The 20055-nt window shown below is 34.4% G+C and overlaps 1 protein-coding gene across 3 annotated transcripts in view; it reads right to left on the bottom strand.

Annotated features, from left to right (window-relative positions):
* SDCCAG8 (SHH signaling and ciliogenesis regulator SDCCAG8) overlaps positions 1–20055 on the bottom strand; it is a 104107-nt gene that overhangs the window by 78798 nt on the left and 5254 nt on the right. For all 3 annotated transcript variants that reach the window (XM_053972577.1, XM_053972576.1, XM_053972575.1), the window contains exons 2-11: positions 18344–18505; positions 18154–18236; positions 14640–14753; positions 14115–14240; positions 13679–13819; positions 12244–12308; positions 10363–10551; positions 8289–8427; positions 5512–5664; positions 3029–3163 (exon numbers count right to left, since the gene is read on the bottom strand). In XM_053972577.1, coding sequence (XP_053828552.1) covers positions 3029–3163; positions 5512–5664; positions 8289–8427; positions 10363–10551; positions 12244–12308; positions 13679–13819; positions 14115–14240; positions 14640–14753; positions 18154–18236; positions 18344–18505 — 1307 coding nt within the window. The remainder of the gene's footprint in view (positions 1–3028; positions 3164–5511; positions 5665–8288; positions 8428–10362; positions 10552–12243; positions 12309–13678; positions 13820–14114; positions 14241–14639; positions 14754–18153; positions 18237–18343; positions 18506–20055) is intronic.

A 20055-nucleotide genomic window follows, 5' to 3' on the forward strand; every position in this document is an offset into this window, starting at 1 on the left:
CATGATCTGTTAGCTTGAAGAATCCAAAGACCAGGGTTTGCAATTAGATCTTTTGGTGCCCTCTACAGGTCATTGAAATGCAACATATTTTTAATTTACAGATCTTTCAGGTCTACAAATGGTAAATGTTTTTACAAAGAAAGGTGGATCTGAATTCTATATATAGTCATTAACTTTGACATATGCACTACCTTCTAGATTCAAATATATTTGGATCAAGATTTTGTTAAGTATAAATGCTTATGTTATAAATATATATCACTACAGTTAAATGACAGTTGCTGGTTTTATACTCTTCTCTCATTCTCTGTAAAATCCCAAGAAAGTCTATGTCAACACTTTCAAAACTTAGAAGTAAAGCATCTATCACACTCCTAATTAAAGGTGTATTTTAACTTGCCAATTTTACACTGTTAAGAAAGAAATTCCTTAAATGTTAACACAATAATTTTCAAAGTTTGATCAGAGCATTACAAACTTACTGCAAACTGAAGATCATTAAAAAAAAAAAAACCAGTATAATTTAAATAGATACATAGTCCAGAAGAAATGGATCAAAGCAACATTTCAGGAAATCACTTCTTCACAGGACAATTATTCTCTGCTGTTGGAGTGTTTATTATACTACCCCCTCAATCTTTTCCATCTGGCATCAACTTCAGAGGAAATGTGAAGGGGTTAGGAGAAAGTGAAAGAAATTTAAAAAAACAAAACAAAACCAGAAGATCACTAATCCCTTTCACATAACTTTACTGCTGTGCAGGGTTGTTATTCTTCCAATTTTCAATCTAAGCTGTCGCCTTTTTGTCCTTATCCTGTGCCATCACCGCCAATTTATGCCTGTTCATTTCACCTTAATTAACCAACCAAATACATGCACATTCCTTAGTGAGAATGCAAATGTGTTTACTCATAGCTCTTCTTAGTCAACTTTCCAATTCACTCTACTTTCCTGCTTTGCTTATATTCTTTCAGCATTTGCTCCTTAAATGTACACCCTTTTAATTTGCTAATACAATCCTCTGTGCTTCTCAAAAACATTCTCATACATTCTACAACCCAAATTAATTTCTGTTTTTCAGTCTTATACCTCTTCTCATTTTCAGGTTTTTTTTTTTTTTCTCCTTAAAAAAAAGGTAGGGACAAAGTAAATATTCATACTGCAATGAAATCACTCTAGGAAAAAACTAAACCAACTGTCATAACTTTTAAGAAGTAGCATCACTTATAAATTCAAAGGACAACTTGTGAATTTAGCTATTGCAGATAATTCAAAGCAGCAAATGCTTTGAAGAATGGCAAAGTTCTAAAGTATTTTTTAAACACTAAAATATTATATGCAACTAAAAAATCTTGAGATACAACTGCATAGCTTGCAAACCCTGGATTTCTACCTCCTCCTTCCTTTATCTGAAGGATGTAACAAAATGCAGTATGTTACTTCCTCCAAGTGAAATTTAAAAAATACAGCAATCCTCGCTTTCAGCTCCTCCACATACTGTACAAAGGGAATAACACAGAACAATCAGCAGATGGTGCTGTCCTAATAATGGATTTTTCAGTCTCCTCAAGAATTAAGGAAATAGATCCTCACTCCATATTTTCCTTCCCTGTCTTTAGGTGCATGAAGAAAAACAATATTTTGGATAAAACTCAAAACAAAAGTGTTGTTATTTTCTGTTTTTAATAATGGCAAACTCAGTCTGGAAACAAGGAGTCAGATTCACAAGCAAAGATGTCACATAGCCAATGAAAATGTCAGGGTGATGCACATATAGTCCTGTCAACTCAGTGGTTGGGAGGTTCTTCCAGGATTTTCCAGACTTCTCAGTTTAGTAGAGAGACACAAATGAAGTTTTCTGATCTCTCAGGACAGTGCAATTAATAGACTATTGCAAGGTGACCACCTATTCAACTTTGTGTTAACATGAACTGAAGCAGGGACTGGAACCACAGTATCATCTTCAGAGAGGTTAACTTCAAATTGGTAGGGCACAAAACTGTTCTTTTCAGACCAATGAATATTTGTGCCTACTACCTCTTTCACCACCTCCTCACCCCTGTAAGTGGTGCTAGCGATGAAAGACCAAAGGGTCTTTCAGGTGCTAGCCTGAAAGACCAAAAGTGTGTTTTAAAATTGGTAGATCAAACCATTCTGACATTCTTAAAATAGTCATTTGTCTTTCAGTTAAAAATAAAATAGAGTTTCTAGTAAGTTGGGATGACTTTTTTCTGTGAATTTTCTGCAATACTTTTGCCTCTTTCTATCAGCCAGGGCAGAAGGGGAAGATAGGAACTGTTGAAAACCTCTCCTGAAATCCCTAGAAGCTCAAAGAATAAATTGCTCCTCAAATCCTTGCAGTTAACAACTGGGAAGGTAGGATGGGCCCTGGGATCATTGGTAAGGAATATAGACATTTCAAGAGGCGGTAGCAAATATTTTTTTCTTTCTCACATTATGACCCCCATTAAGGCTCTAATGGATTGCAAAAGAAAGCACCCAAGAGTTATAGACCTACACAAGATGCATATTAAACTGTAATTCTTAACAGAAGATGTCTTTGTAAGAGCTGTACTATCAATAGTACTGAATTAAGCAGTATACCACATAAAAAGTCTAAAGAAAAGAACTTGAAAAACAGTGATTTGAAATAGCTCCCTTTATTATAGCAGTGCAAGTCCCACAGGTAGCAATTAAGGACACTGTTGAATTCTATGCTGTCTCACTCAGACTGAACTCAGTTCTTTACTGAAACACTGAGATAGTGTTTTAAATAGTGACCCTCATAAACTGCAAAGTAGAAAAGTTAGCCCTCTGCATGACAAGGTGACTTGGAAATGGAAAAAGTCATTTTTTTACTCCTGCAATTGAGATAGCTGTAGTGCCTCTGGGGTATTGAGATGAAGTCTACAGTTACCATACATTCCTTACCAAAACAGAGGAAAATGGTCAAGGTAAAAATTCTCTTCTTTCAGGTCACAATGATAAGGAAAAACAAATTCAATGCTCCTTTATAAATGTGCTGACCTTATTCATCTCCATTTCATGAGATGCAAGCTGGCACTGTGATTCTTCTAACTGGTTAACTAGAGAATTCTTTTCCCTTGTAATTCTCTCTATTTGAGCCTCCGAAACAGCCACATCCTTAGACAAAGCTGTCACCTGAAAAAGTCCAAGAACACTGTAATGATGCAATTTGACCAACCACAGATCAAACTCTTGTGGAACTTTCTCCTCACAAGCAACTGTATGTAGACAAAATACATAGCATTAAAAATGTAATAAAAAAATCAAGCATGTACAATAAAAATATATCCTATATTATTAATAATATAACAGAATATGACTACATTATTTTATTAGTGGGTTCACTATTTTTAATTTATTTATCATACAGTAGTTTATTTGAAACTTTTCATTGATTGCACTAGTCTCCAGAACTTGTTAATATGGACAAGGTGTCAGAAGCAGCTGGCTACATTAGTTTTGCAATGTAAGTACTATTTAACACCTTCTTATCCTTCCTTATGTAGATTGATTCAAACCAAATCATGTTCCCCCAGTTAAAGAAAATTGTTGCAACCACAGATCTTAAATTAATTTTCAAGTTCAGAAAACATTTCAACACTATAGATCAAAGCATACTATAGTGCAAAACTCATATAGAATTAGTATATTAAAAATTCTAATTTAATTCAGATAAAATTTTGCTGGATGATTAAAAAATATATCAATAAAACAGAGACAGTGAATCTTCATCTGTTTAGCCCTGAAGCTTACTAATATAAGTGGAAATAATGGTGTCTGACAGTTCTAGGTTAACTTTCAGAAATTCAAAGCCAAACCTAGTGGATTATATATTCATAACTATTTTTCACTCCTTATACATCCACCTGATTTATCTATGATGCCAATTCTCCCCTTCAAACAAACCATTTCATAAAGTAAGCAATAAAATATTGAGATGAATCTTGACTTGATTCACAGTATACCATTTCTACCACCTCATAATCCTAAAACATAAAAGTCTTTAACCATATGTAGGTGTAAATCATTAACATAGATCATAATTTTCTACAAAGTCATCCCATCGCTTTAATTACCAGGCATGACATCATCATAGTGTCACTATATGTTGTTTAATGTATATGCAGGATTAAAAAAAAAAAAAAAAAAAAAAGAGTACAACTACTTAAAGTGGAAATTGATTACAATAAAACACATTTCAGTGGGTGATGAAACTAATGTGATGACACACAGTGAAATATTCTGCCAAAAAAAAGTATGAAATGCTTGTCTAATAGGCTGTATTTTAGACCGAATACACTGCTTTAAATCAACTCTGTAACAAAACAACCAACTTTGTAAAACAACCAACTTCCTTGCTAATAGATAGCAAGGAGTCAAACAAGGAATTTCTTAATAATGTCTCCAGTGGAAGATTATTTTTTATATTTCAGTTTCCCTGGCAACAGATCTCTGATGATCAGTTCACATACTTAAATTATCACTTAGTCCCTATCACTGTGCTTAATACCTGTTTTGGTATCTGGAATTGGAGTCAAAGAGGTTTTTTTATACACACTTAAATGGTTTATTTTGCTCAGTTTGTGCTCTCCAGATTTTTAGACACAAGCCATACACCTTATAAAAGAGTCCCAAAAAATAAGAAAAAGTCTTCAATCAGGAGAGAAATTCACTCTCTTGTTTTCAAACATCCACCAGAAATGATTGAAGATGTCACAGATCAAACAAGCGTGAAAACCAGTGATTCATGAAGTATTTGTCTTTCTACATTTCTTCCCATTTCAATCACCTTAGAAATGCCTCCTCTATCACAGGCTTACTGCAGTTAGCAGTTGAGCTTTCCTCTGTAGACTCCATTGGACAGAAAACCCTCATGTTTTATACTCAAATTACAGCAGCATCTAGAAGCCTAAAACAAGGTTATCAAGACTATCACGACGGTCGCGGCAAAAATGATGAGACAGATTCTGTCTCAGAGAGTTTATAAACATTAGTAAGAGTGAGAAAAGAGATTCCAACACATTTCTGCAGGTGGGAAAACTAAACATATGATAAGATAACTTTGAAATTATGATATTGTAACATTTATGTATATATAAGATCAAAGTAGCCAAGAATCCTAAATTTGACATGTGCTAACTTCTAAATGCTTGCCTTGGCAAACTAAATAATAATTTTTATAAAAAAGCTTGGTACAAATCTTGCATCACATATTACTTAACCCCTTCTTAATCTGACACATTAAAAATATTATGCAAATTAAAATAAATGCATAACATCAACAACCTAGTATGTGTCCAGTGACATCAGCAAACTCCAGTTATTCAAACTCAAAACATCACTTATCTACCACTGCTTTAAAGAAATGGTAGAGGTGACAGAGCTCTCACACCCAAAACTAAAAATAAAAGACAAGTAAATGAAGTTTAAAGAGGATGATACACTCATTGTAATACACAAACAGAGAAAGAGCCAACTCATACCATTGCTTCCAAGTCCTCCCTTTCCTTCTTCATTTCTCGCCGCAGTGCTTCTTTTTCATCAGCCCTCTTACTTAGCTGGGCAGCCAACTCTTTTTCAAGATAATTCTTCTGTCGTTCCATCTCACTTTTCAGTTGTTCACAGTGGACTAGAGCCTAGAAAACCCCAATTTGCTTAAGTGAAAGAAACCTAAAATATTTAAACAAACATGGTATTTATCTAATTCCTTCAAAGAAAACAGTTTGCTATTAGAAATGTCTTTTTTTTTTAAATGCAGTTATTATGATGCTTATACATATCCTACAGTGTTAACATCTAGAATAGGACAAACAAAATAAAAACAGATGTATATGTTTGTATATACATGCCCTAATGTAACTGAGAAATTTAATTGCTTTTAGGAATCATGGCAGAGATGGAAGCGTTTTTCTGTGTATATTTGCCAAATAAGTAGTTGTTCTTCTAAAACTATGATTATTTGCCTTACATTTAAAATTTGAAAATCCTGAACGCACATCACAAGAATCAGCCTCTAGTATTTGACTCTTTGCCAATACAGTGGTTACTGTCTAAAGACCTAAAGAAAAATTAATAATTAAAAAATCAATAAATAATTTAAAAAATGTATGCACTTCCACTTAGTCCCCTCCTAAAGTGAATTACTGAGTGCAGAATGCTAAGAAACCTGAAAGCAGTTAGTAAAGATACAGAGAAAAAGTTTGACAAGTTTCAGGTTTGTCAAAAATTCATTATACTAAATACCTCATAAAGTACTGCTTAATTTCAGGTGCTAAAACACAGGGTTATATATGCGTTTTCTATCAAAAAAGAAGAAACATAAGTTCAGGAACACTCTCAAAACACTGTCCTCACTATCTTCTAAAAATGCTGGAGAAAAAAGAAGATATTTATCTATTTATGCTGCTCTATCTCTGCCAAAGTGTAGAATTTGAGTGTTATTGTCAGTTTAAATGAGAAATACACTACTCTATTACATGTAAATCCAAGTATTCAAATCACCCTGAAGAGAGCTTTGCTAGCCTACAAATAAACTAGATTTAATCTCAACATTCTACTGCTATCCAGCATATTCTGTTTCAAAGAAGCTAGAGTAACCTCCCTTTAGGAATTCTAACTTATTATCCTTTATTTTCCAATTAATTTTTTTAACTGCTTATTTTTCTTTCACTCAAAGCCAATCCCCTGTGTTCAATTTTTTTGGCTTTTGACCGTTCATAAGGAGAGCAAGTTAAGCCATGTTTTTTAGAGAATGCTCTATCAGTCGCCATTAGTTTTATGGCAATTCTGTGGGACCCTCTTCAGGGTCCCTTTCCTATTGTAAGTCTACTGTGGTTATGGCATTGAATCCTTTTCTGTAGGAAAGAATCATCAACTTCAGCAAACAATTGCCTGCATAAAACTGCTGTAGCTTGGTAGACATCTAAACCAATGCACTCTAGAAGAAAGTAGTTGTATTAGTTGCATTTCAAGAAGAAATGTGTCTTTTGTTAGCTCCACTGTTCTGACTACACAATTGTTTAAATGAACAATTTAAACAATTTATGAAATTTGTGTCAAAAATAAATTCCTGATTTTACTTCAACTATTTAAACTTAACATATCTCCTTCCTGCTCTATGCAATAAGCAAGAAGCCAAAAACTAGAGACAACCAAAAGACAAGAAGAAATGGCAGTTTTAAATGATAAGCACCTGAGGTTAGACTTTGGGACAACAGCTGATGAAATTGTAATTATAGTATTTGAAAGCTTAATGTGTTAAATTCTCACTTTTGTTACCTGAACTGTTATATGAGATTCCATGCTAGTTATCAAGAAAAACAGCACTTAAGAGCAGAATAGGACTGGGGGGGAAAAAGGATGGTTTGTACTTACCAAGAGGTATACCAGTACTTATAAAAAGGTGAAATTAATGCAGTATAAGTAAAAATTTTTTTCCTGTTCCTTCCTATTAAAATAGTTTTGGAGTATGAAAAAAACCCAGACTGCTATTCAGCCTTGAAGACAAACAAGTAGCACTTCACACAACCCTACAAGCACACACTCTTCTCTTACAGCACTGGATAAATAACACCAATTTTATCAATAGAACAATTATATCAATCTTGTTTGCATTTAATTACAAAAACCAAACCAGAGCACCCCTCTCTCAATTCCACAGTAATTCACTAATAGTACAGTAGATGTCAGTAACTATCAAGGAAATAATTTAGGTGAAGATAGGTTGATTGTGTACAGAACTAGGGCTAACACAAGCATTAGATCAAAACTGGTTTTATCATTAGTATTTACATAACAACAGAAGCTTAGACAAGCTTAGCATTAGACAAGACTTCTCATCTTCAAAGAACTCTGATAGTCAATCAGTTCTTGCACTGCTCTCATCTGAGGCAAAAAATAACTGTTTGTAAGCATTTCAACTATTCTTTCCAGAGTAGGTCAAAAATGTGATGTTAAAATTATCCTCTTACATATCATGAATATCTTTGAAAATTCTACAACTCAATTTATATCACCTAGCTGTGAAAGTACATCAATTAAAAATGCATCACTTCTCATAGTATTGATGAGAATTTAATAACTTGAATTCAGAATTCATATTACTGCTCAGAAACAGTCACATGGTGCAGTTGTTTTAAATCTACATCATATTAACATATGACAAAGGTCTTATGCACATATTCTCTCATTAGCATGAAAACTAAATAACATTTGCCTTAGATCTTAACACTAAAAAGCTCTAATTTCATGATGGATTTACCTTTGTTTTTTCAAAATTGGCCTCTTCTGCCATTTGCACAGCATGTTCAACTTGCTTACAAGCATTAGATTCTCTTTGCTGCATCTCTTTTATGCTTTGTCTCACTGAAACAAGTGCATCCATCAAGTCATCTCTTTCTCTGCATATTAAAAAAAACACCAGATACTACTTCCATTTCTTTTTGTAAGAGGAAAAAACCCAAACAACATGTATACCAAATATAAAATACATACAGACAAGACTTTAGGGTGGTAAGCAAGCAAGACTAAAACTCATGAGTGAAAGACTGCATACTGCAAGCTTGGCAGATACTGAAAATATCATTTGCTTGACAACCAGTCCCTTATTTTAGAAGGATGGACCATTAGAGAAACTGCCAGTAAAGAGAGCAGATCTCAAGTCATTAATGTACAGGAGCCAAGCCCATTCTGTTAACATAAAATGGGGATCCATGCAAATAATAAAATAAAGGCAATATAGAATTACACTCTGATTAAAAGTAAAAGAGGGAAAAAAAATAAAATTTGCTGCAAACTGGAACTAAGCCAAACAATAGGACACCTGGATTCTACAACTTTTCACTAAGACACTAAATTCCGTACTAAATGGTAAAGCAGAGTTGGTATAACTATAATACTTAACTTCAACTTTTATTATTTGATATGTTAAAAGCTTTTAAATTAAGTTATATCTTTGTCTGTGGTTTAGGTGCAGCTCAAGATTCTGTCTGAAGACTGCTGTGTTCTTAATGTTGTGTAAAATGGTAATATTTTTATGTATTTGCCAGAGACCTAGCAGTCATACTTTGAAATTTCATTTCATTTTTGAATTGGATAAAGTTCCTTTGAAAATTCCAACTGAAATACCCTTGTTTTTAATAAACTGCACCACAAGTAGAGGTAGCTTTTAGATTTTTTTAAACCTCCAAATGAAATAATGGTTTAAGATAGATAAAGAGGTCAGTTCAAATCTTTTATTTCAAGCTCACTTTAATATAAGAGGACAAGAATGTACTGATTTACAGTTTGTTCACATTTTCCAACATCTGTGACAAATAATTACTTTTGTTACAAAAGTAGATTTGGAAACATGACTTCTCAGCAATAGAGCTTTGCCAGAAAATTTTTGGATGCGCTAATAGAAAAAAATACATAAATCCTGGCAATAATCATCTAGTGCATAGAGATAGTGCCCACTTGACCAAGTACTTATATGTTCTATGTACCTACAGTCTCCCTGCTTCTAATTGACCCATTATTCCATCTCAGGCTCATTCTAATACTTCAGAAATTCTAAGAAGCTTCACATATCTGACAATAAATAGATGGCTGTTTAATAAATTTTGAGAAAGTTGCAGTATCCTATCATTATTACTAGCAATTTGAAAGGGAGAGTTTTTTTGAAGATGAATTGACTGGCAGAATTCCTTATGAAAAAGAATTTAATGTTGGGATCCCTGAATTATATATATTCAGCCTATATAGCTGTGATTTAAAAAAAATCTTTAAATAACAGCTACAATTTTTATATAAAAAAAAAGGTTTAAACAAATAATTTAACTTATTTTTAGCCAATGGAACTTCTTTTCCCTGTCTTATTGTAGTCAGGGAGGAAATACTTCAGGTGCTTGGGGTAGGAAATGCATCCTACCCCAAGCACATGATCTATTGTTGATGTATTTGAAAAGTTCCTCATAGGTAAAGAGAATAAAGTGGAGCCAGAAAAAACTTCCAGCTACATAATTATAATGAACTTTTGCAAGAAATAATCAATCAAAATACATGGACTTGCACAATATTTGTGCTGACAGAGTGAAGGACTTGTTTGCACAAAAAGTACAGGAAACAGATTGTAAATTGTCTCATTATCTGATCAGCCCAAGGTATCATATTTTCATTATAACAACTAAAACTCTTTCCCACTTGAAATAAGTAGCAAAGCTATTGTGGATTTTGAAGTGGAAATCAGTGAATTCAGCATTATGATTTCAGCATTATGACTCCAGCTTGGGAGTGTATTGTTCCAGAAATGCACAGCCATACTTCCAACACAAATACATACCCCCACTACTTACCTCGTCAGCCTCTCGATGGTCTGCACGTGGACATTGCAGTGAGTCTGTGCAAGAATGGCCTCGTGCTGGGCACAGTTCAGGCACAGACCACCAACCTGGCTAGAATTTCTGGCTGCAAACAGTGACTTCTGGTGTTTCAGCCTTCCTTCCAAATCTTTGCATGTCTTCTGAGATTCTGAAAGGTCTTTTCTAGAAAGAAGAAATTGGTGAAATTATATATTTCTACAAGTCATATTCATATACAATATATAAATACGAATGTTATGTAAAGAGAACTGTAAGAATCCCTGTAATGAACAATATTTTACACATTTCAATAAGGATAAGGAAGACTTTAACAGAGAAATAACAGTTGAACTGCCCAATCAAAATTATTAATAGACAAAACAATACTGTGTTAATTTGTTTCTTCCCCCCATATCAGAAAATATTGATGTTAAACAGAAATTTATTAGATGAAAAACCTGTAGGCTTACATTTTGTCTAATAATATTCATTATTAGCAAAGAAAATTAGCTGCATAAATATTTCAATACTCTAACAAATTTCTGTTGCTTTTATTAATAATATCACTAACTTCATATTTATTCTCTACTCCCTAGACAAGAATCAGCACAGTCACTCAGATACAGCAATATACACAACCTGAGGTCAAACACATGTGCAGAAAAACAGGCTAAGTTTTTTACTTGTCTCCAAAATTTTTACCAGGTGCTCTGAAGAATTTTCTCCAGAATTTCCAAGCATGTGTCAAGGCTGGAGAGATCGCAAGCAATAGGAATGTTAACATCAGGAAGTTCCAGACAAACGCACACTGTGCACATATAGATCAATTTGACAAATTGTGCAATGAATCCAAAGCTTTGGGTTTGTTATGCAGGCCATCTGGGCAGCACACACACAGGAAGTCTGACACATTCTGGTTGCATTGGATTTACTGTGCACATGATATATACACTATGTGCATTCTTATTTCCATCTGGAAAATCTTCTGTGCACTTTTTCCAATTTTAGTACTTGGTCTATTACATATAACCCACTATAACCTGAACAGAATTTGCTCTGCATATATTCTTAGATAGTCGTGGTGCAACAAACCTATTGGAAAGTTTTGGACAGAAATCAGCAAGACCTGTGTACATTCATCCTTGAAGTTAAAAGGGAAGATAGTCTCACAGAAAGCCATATAATTTCTCAGTAAGACTTAGTTTTGCAGGACTTCCTGTTTGCATACCTCTTAGGAGAAATCAGAGGCTGAATAACATACTTGAGGAACTTCTGAGACAGCCCCCAATAATTATTTTTGAATAAATATAATACTTGAGCCAAAGAGAGGGAAAAAAATTGGATTATACAGCCAAATTTAAAGATCCTCCTTTACATTCACTAAGACAAACTGGCTTTGCATGGTGCAGGTTTCACCAGTGCAGAGAGCATTCTTTTAACTTTTCTCGCTACCGATAACTCTTTTTACACACAGAACAGTCTAGCATTTTCAAATATATGAAACTACAATTTATTTAGGGAAAAACATAATTTAACAGTAGTAGAAAGTAATTAATTATGGAAGTTGTCACAGAAGTTAAAATTTTAATTTCTCTTTTTTCTTTGAGTGGTCTACCTTACATGACCTTTCTTAGGGGAAAGAGGGTAAAAAAAGAGACGATGTTTTATATTGCTACTGTTTCCACAAAGTAGCAGTACATTCAGTTTTGCTACATCTATATTTAAGAGAACTTAATAGAAAACCAGTTTTCAGGGATACTATCAGAAGACAACATTCAGACATTCTCTTAGTTAAATTCAGATTAAGATTGGTTCATGCTATTATGCAGTGACAATTTATTCAGGATTATTTTAAGAAAAAAAAATTCACTTTACCTTAGAGACTGTATTTGAGCATCAAGGATATTGACTTTTTCTTGATAAAGAAGTTTTAGATTCTCCTTTAGAAAAGATGGGAGAAGATATGTCTTGCTTTTTTCATAACAGTCTTAACAAATAAACCTAGACTTTACCCACATTCTTTTCCCCTAAGGACATAAACCTGTTTAAATACAAGTGGCAGAGAAACCTAAATATTTCACTTTTCTGTGAGTCTAAAAAGTGAACAACCCTCCCATTTTTTTGTTTCTAAATAAGGTTTTTTGCCAGATCCTCATATGGTAAATTGTTTCAATTCCAACTGTATTCCTCAGTTCTCTACAATGATTCACAGAAACTGATAATCATGTCTCAAGTTTGCTCTTGCTCTCTCACAAGTCAGAAGACATTAATACAATAATTATAAGAACTTCGAGAACACAGCCTATTTATATATAATACACTGAGGTACTCTGATTACCTGGTGAAGAACTAGGTATATGAATCAACCACACCCATGTTAAATACAATGATGATAACAAACCAGATAAAGCACTACAAATTTAGCTCACTATGACACTTAGAATGAAGTTACAATCAACATGCTTCTTCTGATTTAAATGTAGCAGATGAAGAAAAGAGCATTTACTGTAAAAAATAGCTTCCAAACAACTGCAGGGATCAGCGATCACTGAGGTCTTCAGTTCTAAAATACTAGCACAAAAAAACCAAAACTATATAGTTCCATGAAAAAAAACCCAAAACCCCACATAATTAAAGAATTAAAGTACCATATAAATTCCACAGTACACAAATGTACATGGATAAAATATATCAACACTTTTCAATTAGCCAATTTTTTTTCCCAAAAGATAGCAAAACTACTCCACTACTTCAGAGCAAAAGGAAAATTAATATCCTCTGAAACTAAAAATACAGGAGGAGACAACATCATCACTAAATTACTAGGACTCTTCTGTATCTCTAAAAGCACAATGTGTATAATTCATCTAAGGGAAAGCAGATTGCACAAAACTACTTTTGTACTTTACTGAGCCTGTACTGCTCCAGAAGCAGAACAACCCATTATGAAAAGAGCTTGTGTGGAGGACTACATAAATTACACCAGCTAGTTTCCACCTGCTTGAGTGCTGTGTTACTCCTAAGAATCTCCAAAGTACAGTGAAGCCATAATCTTTAAACAAGTATTATCTCTGGGAAGTCATCATCTGCAGATACAACCTGCCACCTGTGTCTAACTGTGCAATAATATTAATTAGGGTATAATGAGAAGATAATGTTTAAGAGAATAAAATTTGAGCTCAGATTAAGGTTCAGTCAACTAAAACTTTTCCTGTGTCTGTTAAAAGCTGATCATCAGAACTGGAACAACAACAACAACAGTACTGAACAATTTTGCAAAGGTAGGACTCTGAAGAAAGGTAATACCAACCAGCTCTACAGGCCATCTGGCTTTGTCTCCAGAAGCTGCTGCAACAAAAGCCTGATCTTTGTTATGTGCGAGTGATGAGGTGACAGGCTGGTGTGTGCTACAGTCTTTACCACCTACAGGCCAGGATTTCTGATTATTTGCCTAAAATAAAAGTATTAATGCTTCAGTTATGATTATGCAGGATGGTTTTGTAAACAAATGTACTTACATAAGTATTGAATCTTACAATCTTCAGTAGAATACAAGAACCAATAAACAAGTTAATTAGGTTAGCGACCTACAATAATGATGTTATCCAAGGAAATCCATGTTTACAAATTCTCATTAAATTTTGACTAAAATTCCATTTGCAGACAACCATTTGTATACCCTTCCACAAAAATAATCTGGCCAGATCCTGGAGCACTGATTAAAGCAACAAAAAATAAAAACTTACTGAGGCATCATGTAGAGTTTGTTCTCTCAACATGTATTCTGCAGTTAAGAATTTCAGCTTCTGATGGAGTTCCTCATTTTCAAGTAAAACTGCCTGTTCTTGATCTTTCACCCCACACAACTCCTCCTATAGGATGAAGGAATTGCATTTAAAAGGCTCCTTAAGATGGCTATCAATATTGAAATGCATCTTGAGACCAAGAGTCTAGACAAACATTTTCAAATATTTTAAGCCTTTTAGAGAGACTAAGAATACTCAAAAGAAAGATTTTGTATTTTTGCAGCTTAAACTGCTATAAAACTTCTTTTAAAAAATGCTTATTTGTATTTGTGATAGGATGTAAAAATGTCTTTAAAGACCCTTAAATACCAGATACCAAGACACAGGGTAAAGGATCTACTGAACTGCATTTGGCTCAGTTTTGGTCATCGCAGCAGTCTCAAGTCTAAATATAAGCTGCTTTTAATGCAGTTCTTCACATTTGGAGGACCAAAGTTTTATTAGGTCAAATAAGTTATCTGATACCTTGTAAAATTTCACTTCTGCTTCCAAATGTTTAATGTACTGTGACTGATCAGTGATTATAGGAACAAGATCGGAAAGGGCTGGTAGGTCTGCAGGCACAGCTTCTGGGGGCTTCTGAAGGAAGTAAAGAACAACATGTGTTATGTTCTGATTTTCCATTATTGCAGTAATATCTTGCTTGCACACAGAATACAACCTACAGTTTTCTGGTAAGGCTTCAAAATGTACAAAGTCTTCTGGAGTCTTCTCCATTAACACTAGTTCACACTTCTGAAGGAAAACAAGTATCTTTACGCATATCCCTATTTTTGAAACTCACATAATTCTAACACCGATGATTTTGGGTCACAAACATACCTTTTTGTGCAAAAATACTCCATGATATATTTCCTAAATATAATTGAAATCTAAAAGAGATCAAAGAGTTGTAAACCTACATCCTTGTTTTTAAACATTACTTTTGAAATATTCACCATTCAAAAAAAACCAAAACAAAACAAAACAAAAAAACTCAAACCAAAACTGAACAAAACCCCCATGAAAATAAAAAAAAGCAAACCAAGCTACTAATGGCCATTACATCTACTAGTTATCTTATCTACAGGTTCTGCCAACAATGCATTAAAATTCCTTGACCAATCCTTATAAAGGTATAACCCTTAAATTAGGATGAGGTAAAAGTTTCTAGCAACAAAAACCTTACAGTCCAATTATACCAAATATAAGTATTGGCTGTTTTAAAGAGGGGGACACTCTTGAGATATCTGGAACCAGAATTGCAGAGACAAACAGAGGCTATCCAGAACCATCTGAAAAAACATCCCTTTAGAGAAGGAATTCCAAATTTGCCACATATTCTGCCTACCTCAGTAGACATAAGCCCCATGTTCTATTGACTCAGAATTAATTTTGATTTAAATTCTTAATTCTAACTACTTTATAAATTAAAACAAAAAAGGAACCACGCTTGTTAAATTATATATAATATAGCCTTGATAATATTTGTAAGTCATCTGTTTCTCTGGCTCCTATTCATCCATCTCTCTTCTCTGAAAACGTAATGAACACCTTGCAGCTGAGACTTCCAGCTGCCTCCCTGACAAGATTACACCACAGCTGTGTTAGAAAATGTGGAAGAACTCCGTTTCTATTCAAATTATTTTTCACTAATGTTTGAACTGAGAAACATCACTATAATGTAAACAATAGTGCTAAGGAATTTTTCACTAAAAAGAAAATAAAAGGTAGCATATTTTCTCAACACAAAAAGAGCAGAGGACCTCTGTGACTTTTTTTTACCTTTTTAACAACATAATTGCTATAAATTGATTATAAATTGATTTGGGATTTTTAAATTAATGTTCTTACAATATAACGTGTAACAGGATGAAAGAATAGAGATCACGAGAGGCATGAGTTTAAATCTGGCCAAATATTAAAATCAGAACTGAAAGACACATCTGATCAGTATGAATTACCAAACAATTATTCCTGAGTCTTGGAAATGCTGTTCACATTCAAATAATTAATATTGAAAAGGATTTATAAATTATAAATGCTTAGCTGCTCTAGAAGCCAGCATTCAACACAGTGACAGTTTTGCCAACATCACAAATAATTGGGCCACCTTGTACTTTTCCAGAATGTCTTGAAACTCAAGCATCTAAACCACAGAACTAGAGAAACTCTGCCACCCTATAAACTGGCAGGAGACAACAGGAATCCATCACATCTCCAGGTATAACATCAGTGTCAGGAACAGAGGTTGGGTGCAGCTAGGTTAGCCAAAACCCAGCTTACAGAACTGCAGTTGTTATATGAAGCAATCTTGCTGGGCCTTGACCTCAGGTGATGAAGCATAGAGCAAAAGGAAAATTTCTGCCCAACTATCTGGGTGTAATCAAAGAAAGGATTTAATCATTTGATGTCTATTGCAACTTTAATCTATGGGCAAGAAAAGGCAATCTTGTTGCAACAATATTATTTATACGTATGAAGTGTGGCAAGGGTTACTAAAGTGTATAGTTTTTGTGAAATGTCGTACCTTGCTGTAGATCCTGCAGTCATTTACTATTCAGCAGTCATCATGTATTTCAGCATCACTCAAAGCAAAAGGTTAAGGCTACTCATAATCTAAGTTTGCTTTCCTTGACCTTTGAGAAATTGGATTCTTCTTATACAAGAAGCATTTCTGCAGTGTCCAGTAAATCACCGGACAAGCTCATATTTTATGAGGGCTACGGCTTATTTTTGGTGTGTGTGCACTTTTGCAGTTCAACATTTTTTTGAGCTTTACACGTGGTCTGCCTTCAGAACACTTTCATATCCTCAAGCAGATGGAGGACAGCTGCAAAGGAGAATAAAGCCACCACTTCACAGAATGTCTCTCACTGGAAACTTCAAGAAGAAAAAATTCTGTACCAATACAGTAAATTCCCATTTTTTCTCTGTTTATTCCTCATTCCTTTGATCCACTCCTTGAAAGCACTTTCCCAAGTTTCTTAGATACAAGTATTCCATTTTCTAAATTCTCCACTCTAGTAGAACTTCCCAATATGAGTAGAAAACTCCACCAAAGATGGAATAAAGGATTCTTTTCCTCCCTTCCAAGGCTAAAGATATATTGATACTGATTCAGGTCATGCCAAAGTCAACCAATGATCAATCCCTTGAGCTACAAAACGCTCTTTCCTATGCCATTATGAGGCAAAATACCTGGCAGGACAACTGTACTAAACCCGTGGATCTTGGAACACTCAAAAAAGTTAACTTTAAATACAATTCCTTAATGTCAGGACAGCAGAGCTATGCTCATTACACAGGCTGAAAGCAACACAGCAGGAATATAGGTTTTAGATTATTCTGCTGTTAACTTTGACAGCAAAGAGCTGCTTGTCTTGCTTAGTATAAAGCAAAAATATTCAGTGTAGGCCATCAAAAGATAAAACTGCAACAGTGCCTTTGAATTATTTTTGTGTGGAGATTCTAGCAACTCTCAGCTGCTCTGTAACTGAATGGTGCATCACACGTACTGTGGTGCACTTCTGCTTCAGTAAAGCAGCATCTGAGAAGCCCTTGTAAGGGAGTAAACAAACTTTGACAGAGACCACTGCATTTTGGCAGAGAACTACAAAACCTATTTTTGCATTAACACCTCTAACTCTTTCAAGAAAAACCATAGTTAAAGCATAAGAAGGACACTGAGAATCCTTAAGGTACAGTCAAAGGAAAAAAGAGGCTGCTTTTTCAGAAATTTTTCCTTGTTGTCTATCCCAAGTGTTTTCAAACACTACATGGTCAACAAAAAGAGGACAAAAATATAAACCCTGTATTATAGATTCCTTTTTTTTTCCATTATGGTCATAAGGATGTTCTGGTTCTGGTCATAGCCTCAGGAAGCTCCCATATTTAAGATTGTAAAAATGATTCAATGTTTCTTTCTTTCTCTTTATACTAAAAATCAACATGCATGCCATTTATTCAAACAACACAAATGAAACCAGAAGAAACACACCTGGAATGAATTCTTCCTTCTTGAGGGAGACTCTTCACTTTCCATTCTTTCTTGGTGTTGCAACAAAATTTTAAGTTGGTTAACTAGGAAGAGATAAAAACCATTATAACCAATAAATAAATACTTTTTTCATTGAAGTCAGTATAATTCCTAACAATGTTTAAACCATTTGCTTTCAGAGTTATCTTACCTGCATGACTGTGCTGCAGTTCCTGACTGGCTGCAGTCCCACAGTCATCATTGTCCCTGTCTGCATTGTCACTGCCCTCATCCACAGAGGACTGGTCAAATCCTGTGCCATCACCTTTTGCCAAGGCATGTTTCAGTTGAGAGATGCTTTCACTGGCACGTTCTAAAAAAACCCAACCACATCATTAGCCACAATAAACAACATAAAAGAAAAGATGTACTGGCTGGTATTTTGCATAGGATAAATATGAGAGAATTACAAGCATTCAGCATGTGTCTAGCTTGACTACTTGACTTAAATTCAGCCACTGGAAGCAATTATCTAATGCAAACAGCCAAAAAAAACAACTAAACTTGCAAAATATTTACTAAATACTAATATTTCAGAGAACAGCTAGAGATAGCATCTTAGCCCCTCAATACATTAGGACTCTGCAGCAGCACAAGTAACACTATACTTGACCCTAAAATATTTCCTAGCATATGCACCTTCCTTACTTTTCAATAAACCTAAAGCTCATGCTACATTTTCTACAATATGCAGGATTGGAAACAAAGAAAAATGTTTTTGCATTTTAGTGATGCCACCACACCTTATTACAAAGCAACATGTCACACAATGATACAAATACCTGAGTAAAGGAAGTAATAATTCAGCAAACCAAGCCACCATAAAACAGTTATTCAATAAAGACCAATGACTTCTGAACAGGGTGAAAAATAACAACATACACTATTCTAGAAAAAAGACCCAACAAACTCAACAGAAAACCTCTATCCACATAAATATAATATTTTCAGGAACTGACTTAGTGACAGATGATGTAGTAAAGGTCTTATCTAATGTTCAATATATTTTTCCTTATATTCCTTTCTTAATTTTTTTATTTGCTTCAGCTGAATTCATAAAAATCATAAGCATATTTTAAACAGTCAAAATTCAGTACAACAAACCCAAATACCATTTACAAGGCAATGACTCAAAAAAGAAGGGTTAAGGTCAAATATTTCACTTTTGGCATACTTAGGCTTTTCATCCTTTCTTGAGCATTCCAGGATGCTACGAGGGCGGAAGAGCTAATTGAGAAATGGCAGAAGTATCTCAGTGATGCAATGGCTTAGATATTTAGCAAACTATGTTGCAACCATATGTTGCCAAGAAGTGTTCAATGTCATTGAAGTTGTCATGTGCTGTGTCATCTGAGAGCATTAAAGTTCCTTCATTTCCCCACTCCCTGTAGATGTCTGCCAGAAAACCCCAGAGTAGCAGTATTTGCTCCCTAGCCAAGGGACAAACAAGTCAAACCAAACCAGAACCAACCAAGCCCATATATATTGGTTTTCCCAGAACTCTCTCTTTGTAGTACTACAGCTTCTGAACTCCAAGCTATTACTTCATCCACAAAGATAACAGAGATCTTCTTACACTCTGTCCCCTTTTCCCATAAACATGTAGGCCAGTAGTAGTGAAACACATTAAAACCATTACCAATGGCACACTGATGCCAGTTTTTATTTGACTACACTTTCCTGCCTCTGAAATAATGTCACCACATTCTGGAAAGTATCATCAAGTATTTGCTTAAATTTCTTAACAGCTTGCCTATTTCCAAATTACTAATGTTGCTGTCCTAGGCAAAACACCACTGGGAAACTGGGAATTAGAAGGTCCCAATAGTGTGGCTTTACATTCACCAGATACAAGAGATCCAA

Source organism: Vidua macroura, chromosome 3 (assembly GCF_024509145.1).
Source record: "Vidua macroura isolate BioBank_ID:100142 chromosome 3, ASM2450914v1, whole genome shotgun sequence".
NCBI classification, from domain to species: domain Eukaryota; kingdom Metazoa; phylum Chordata; class Aves; order Passeriformes; family Viduidae; genus Vidua; species Vidua macroura.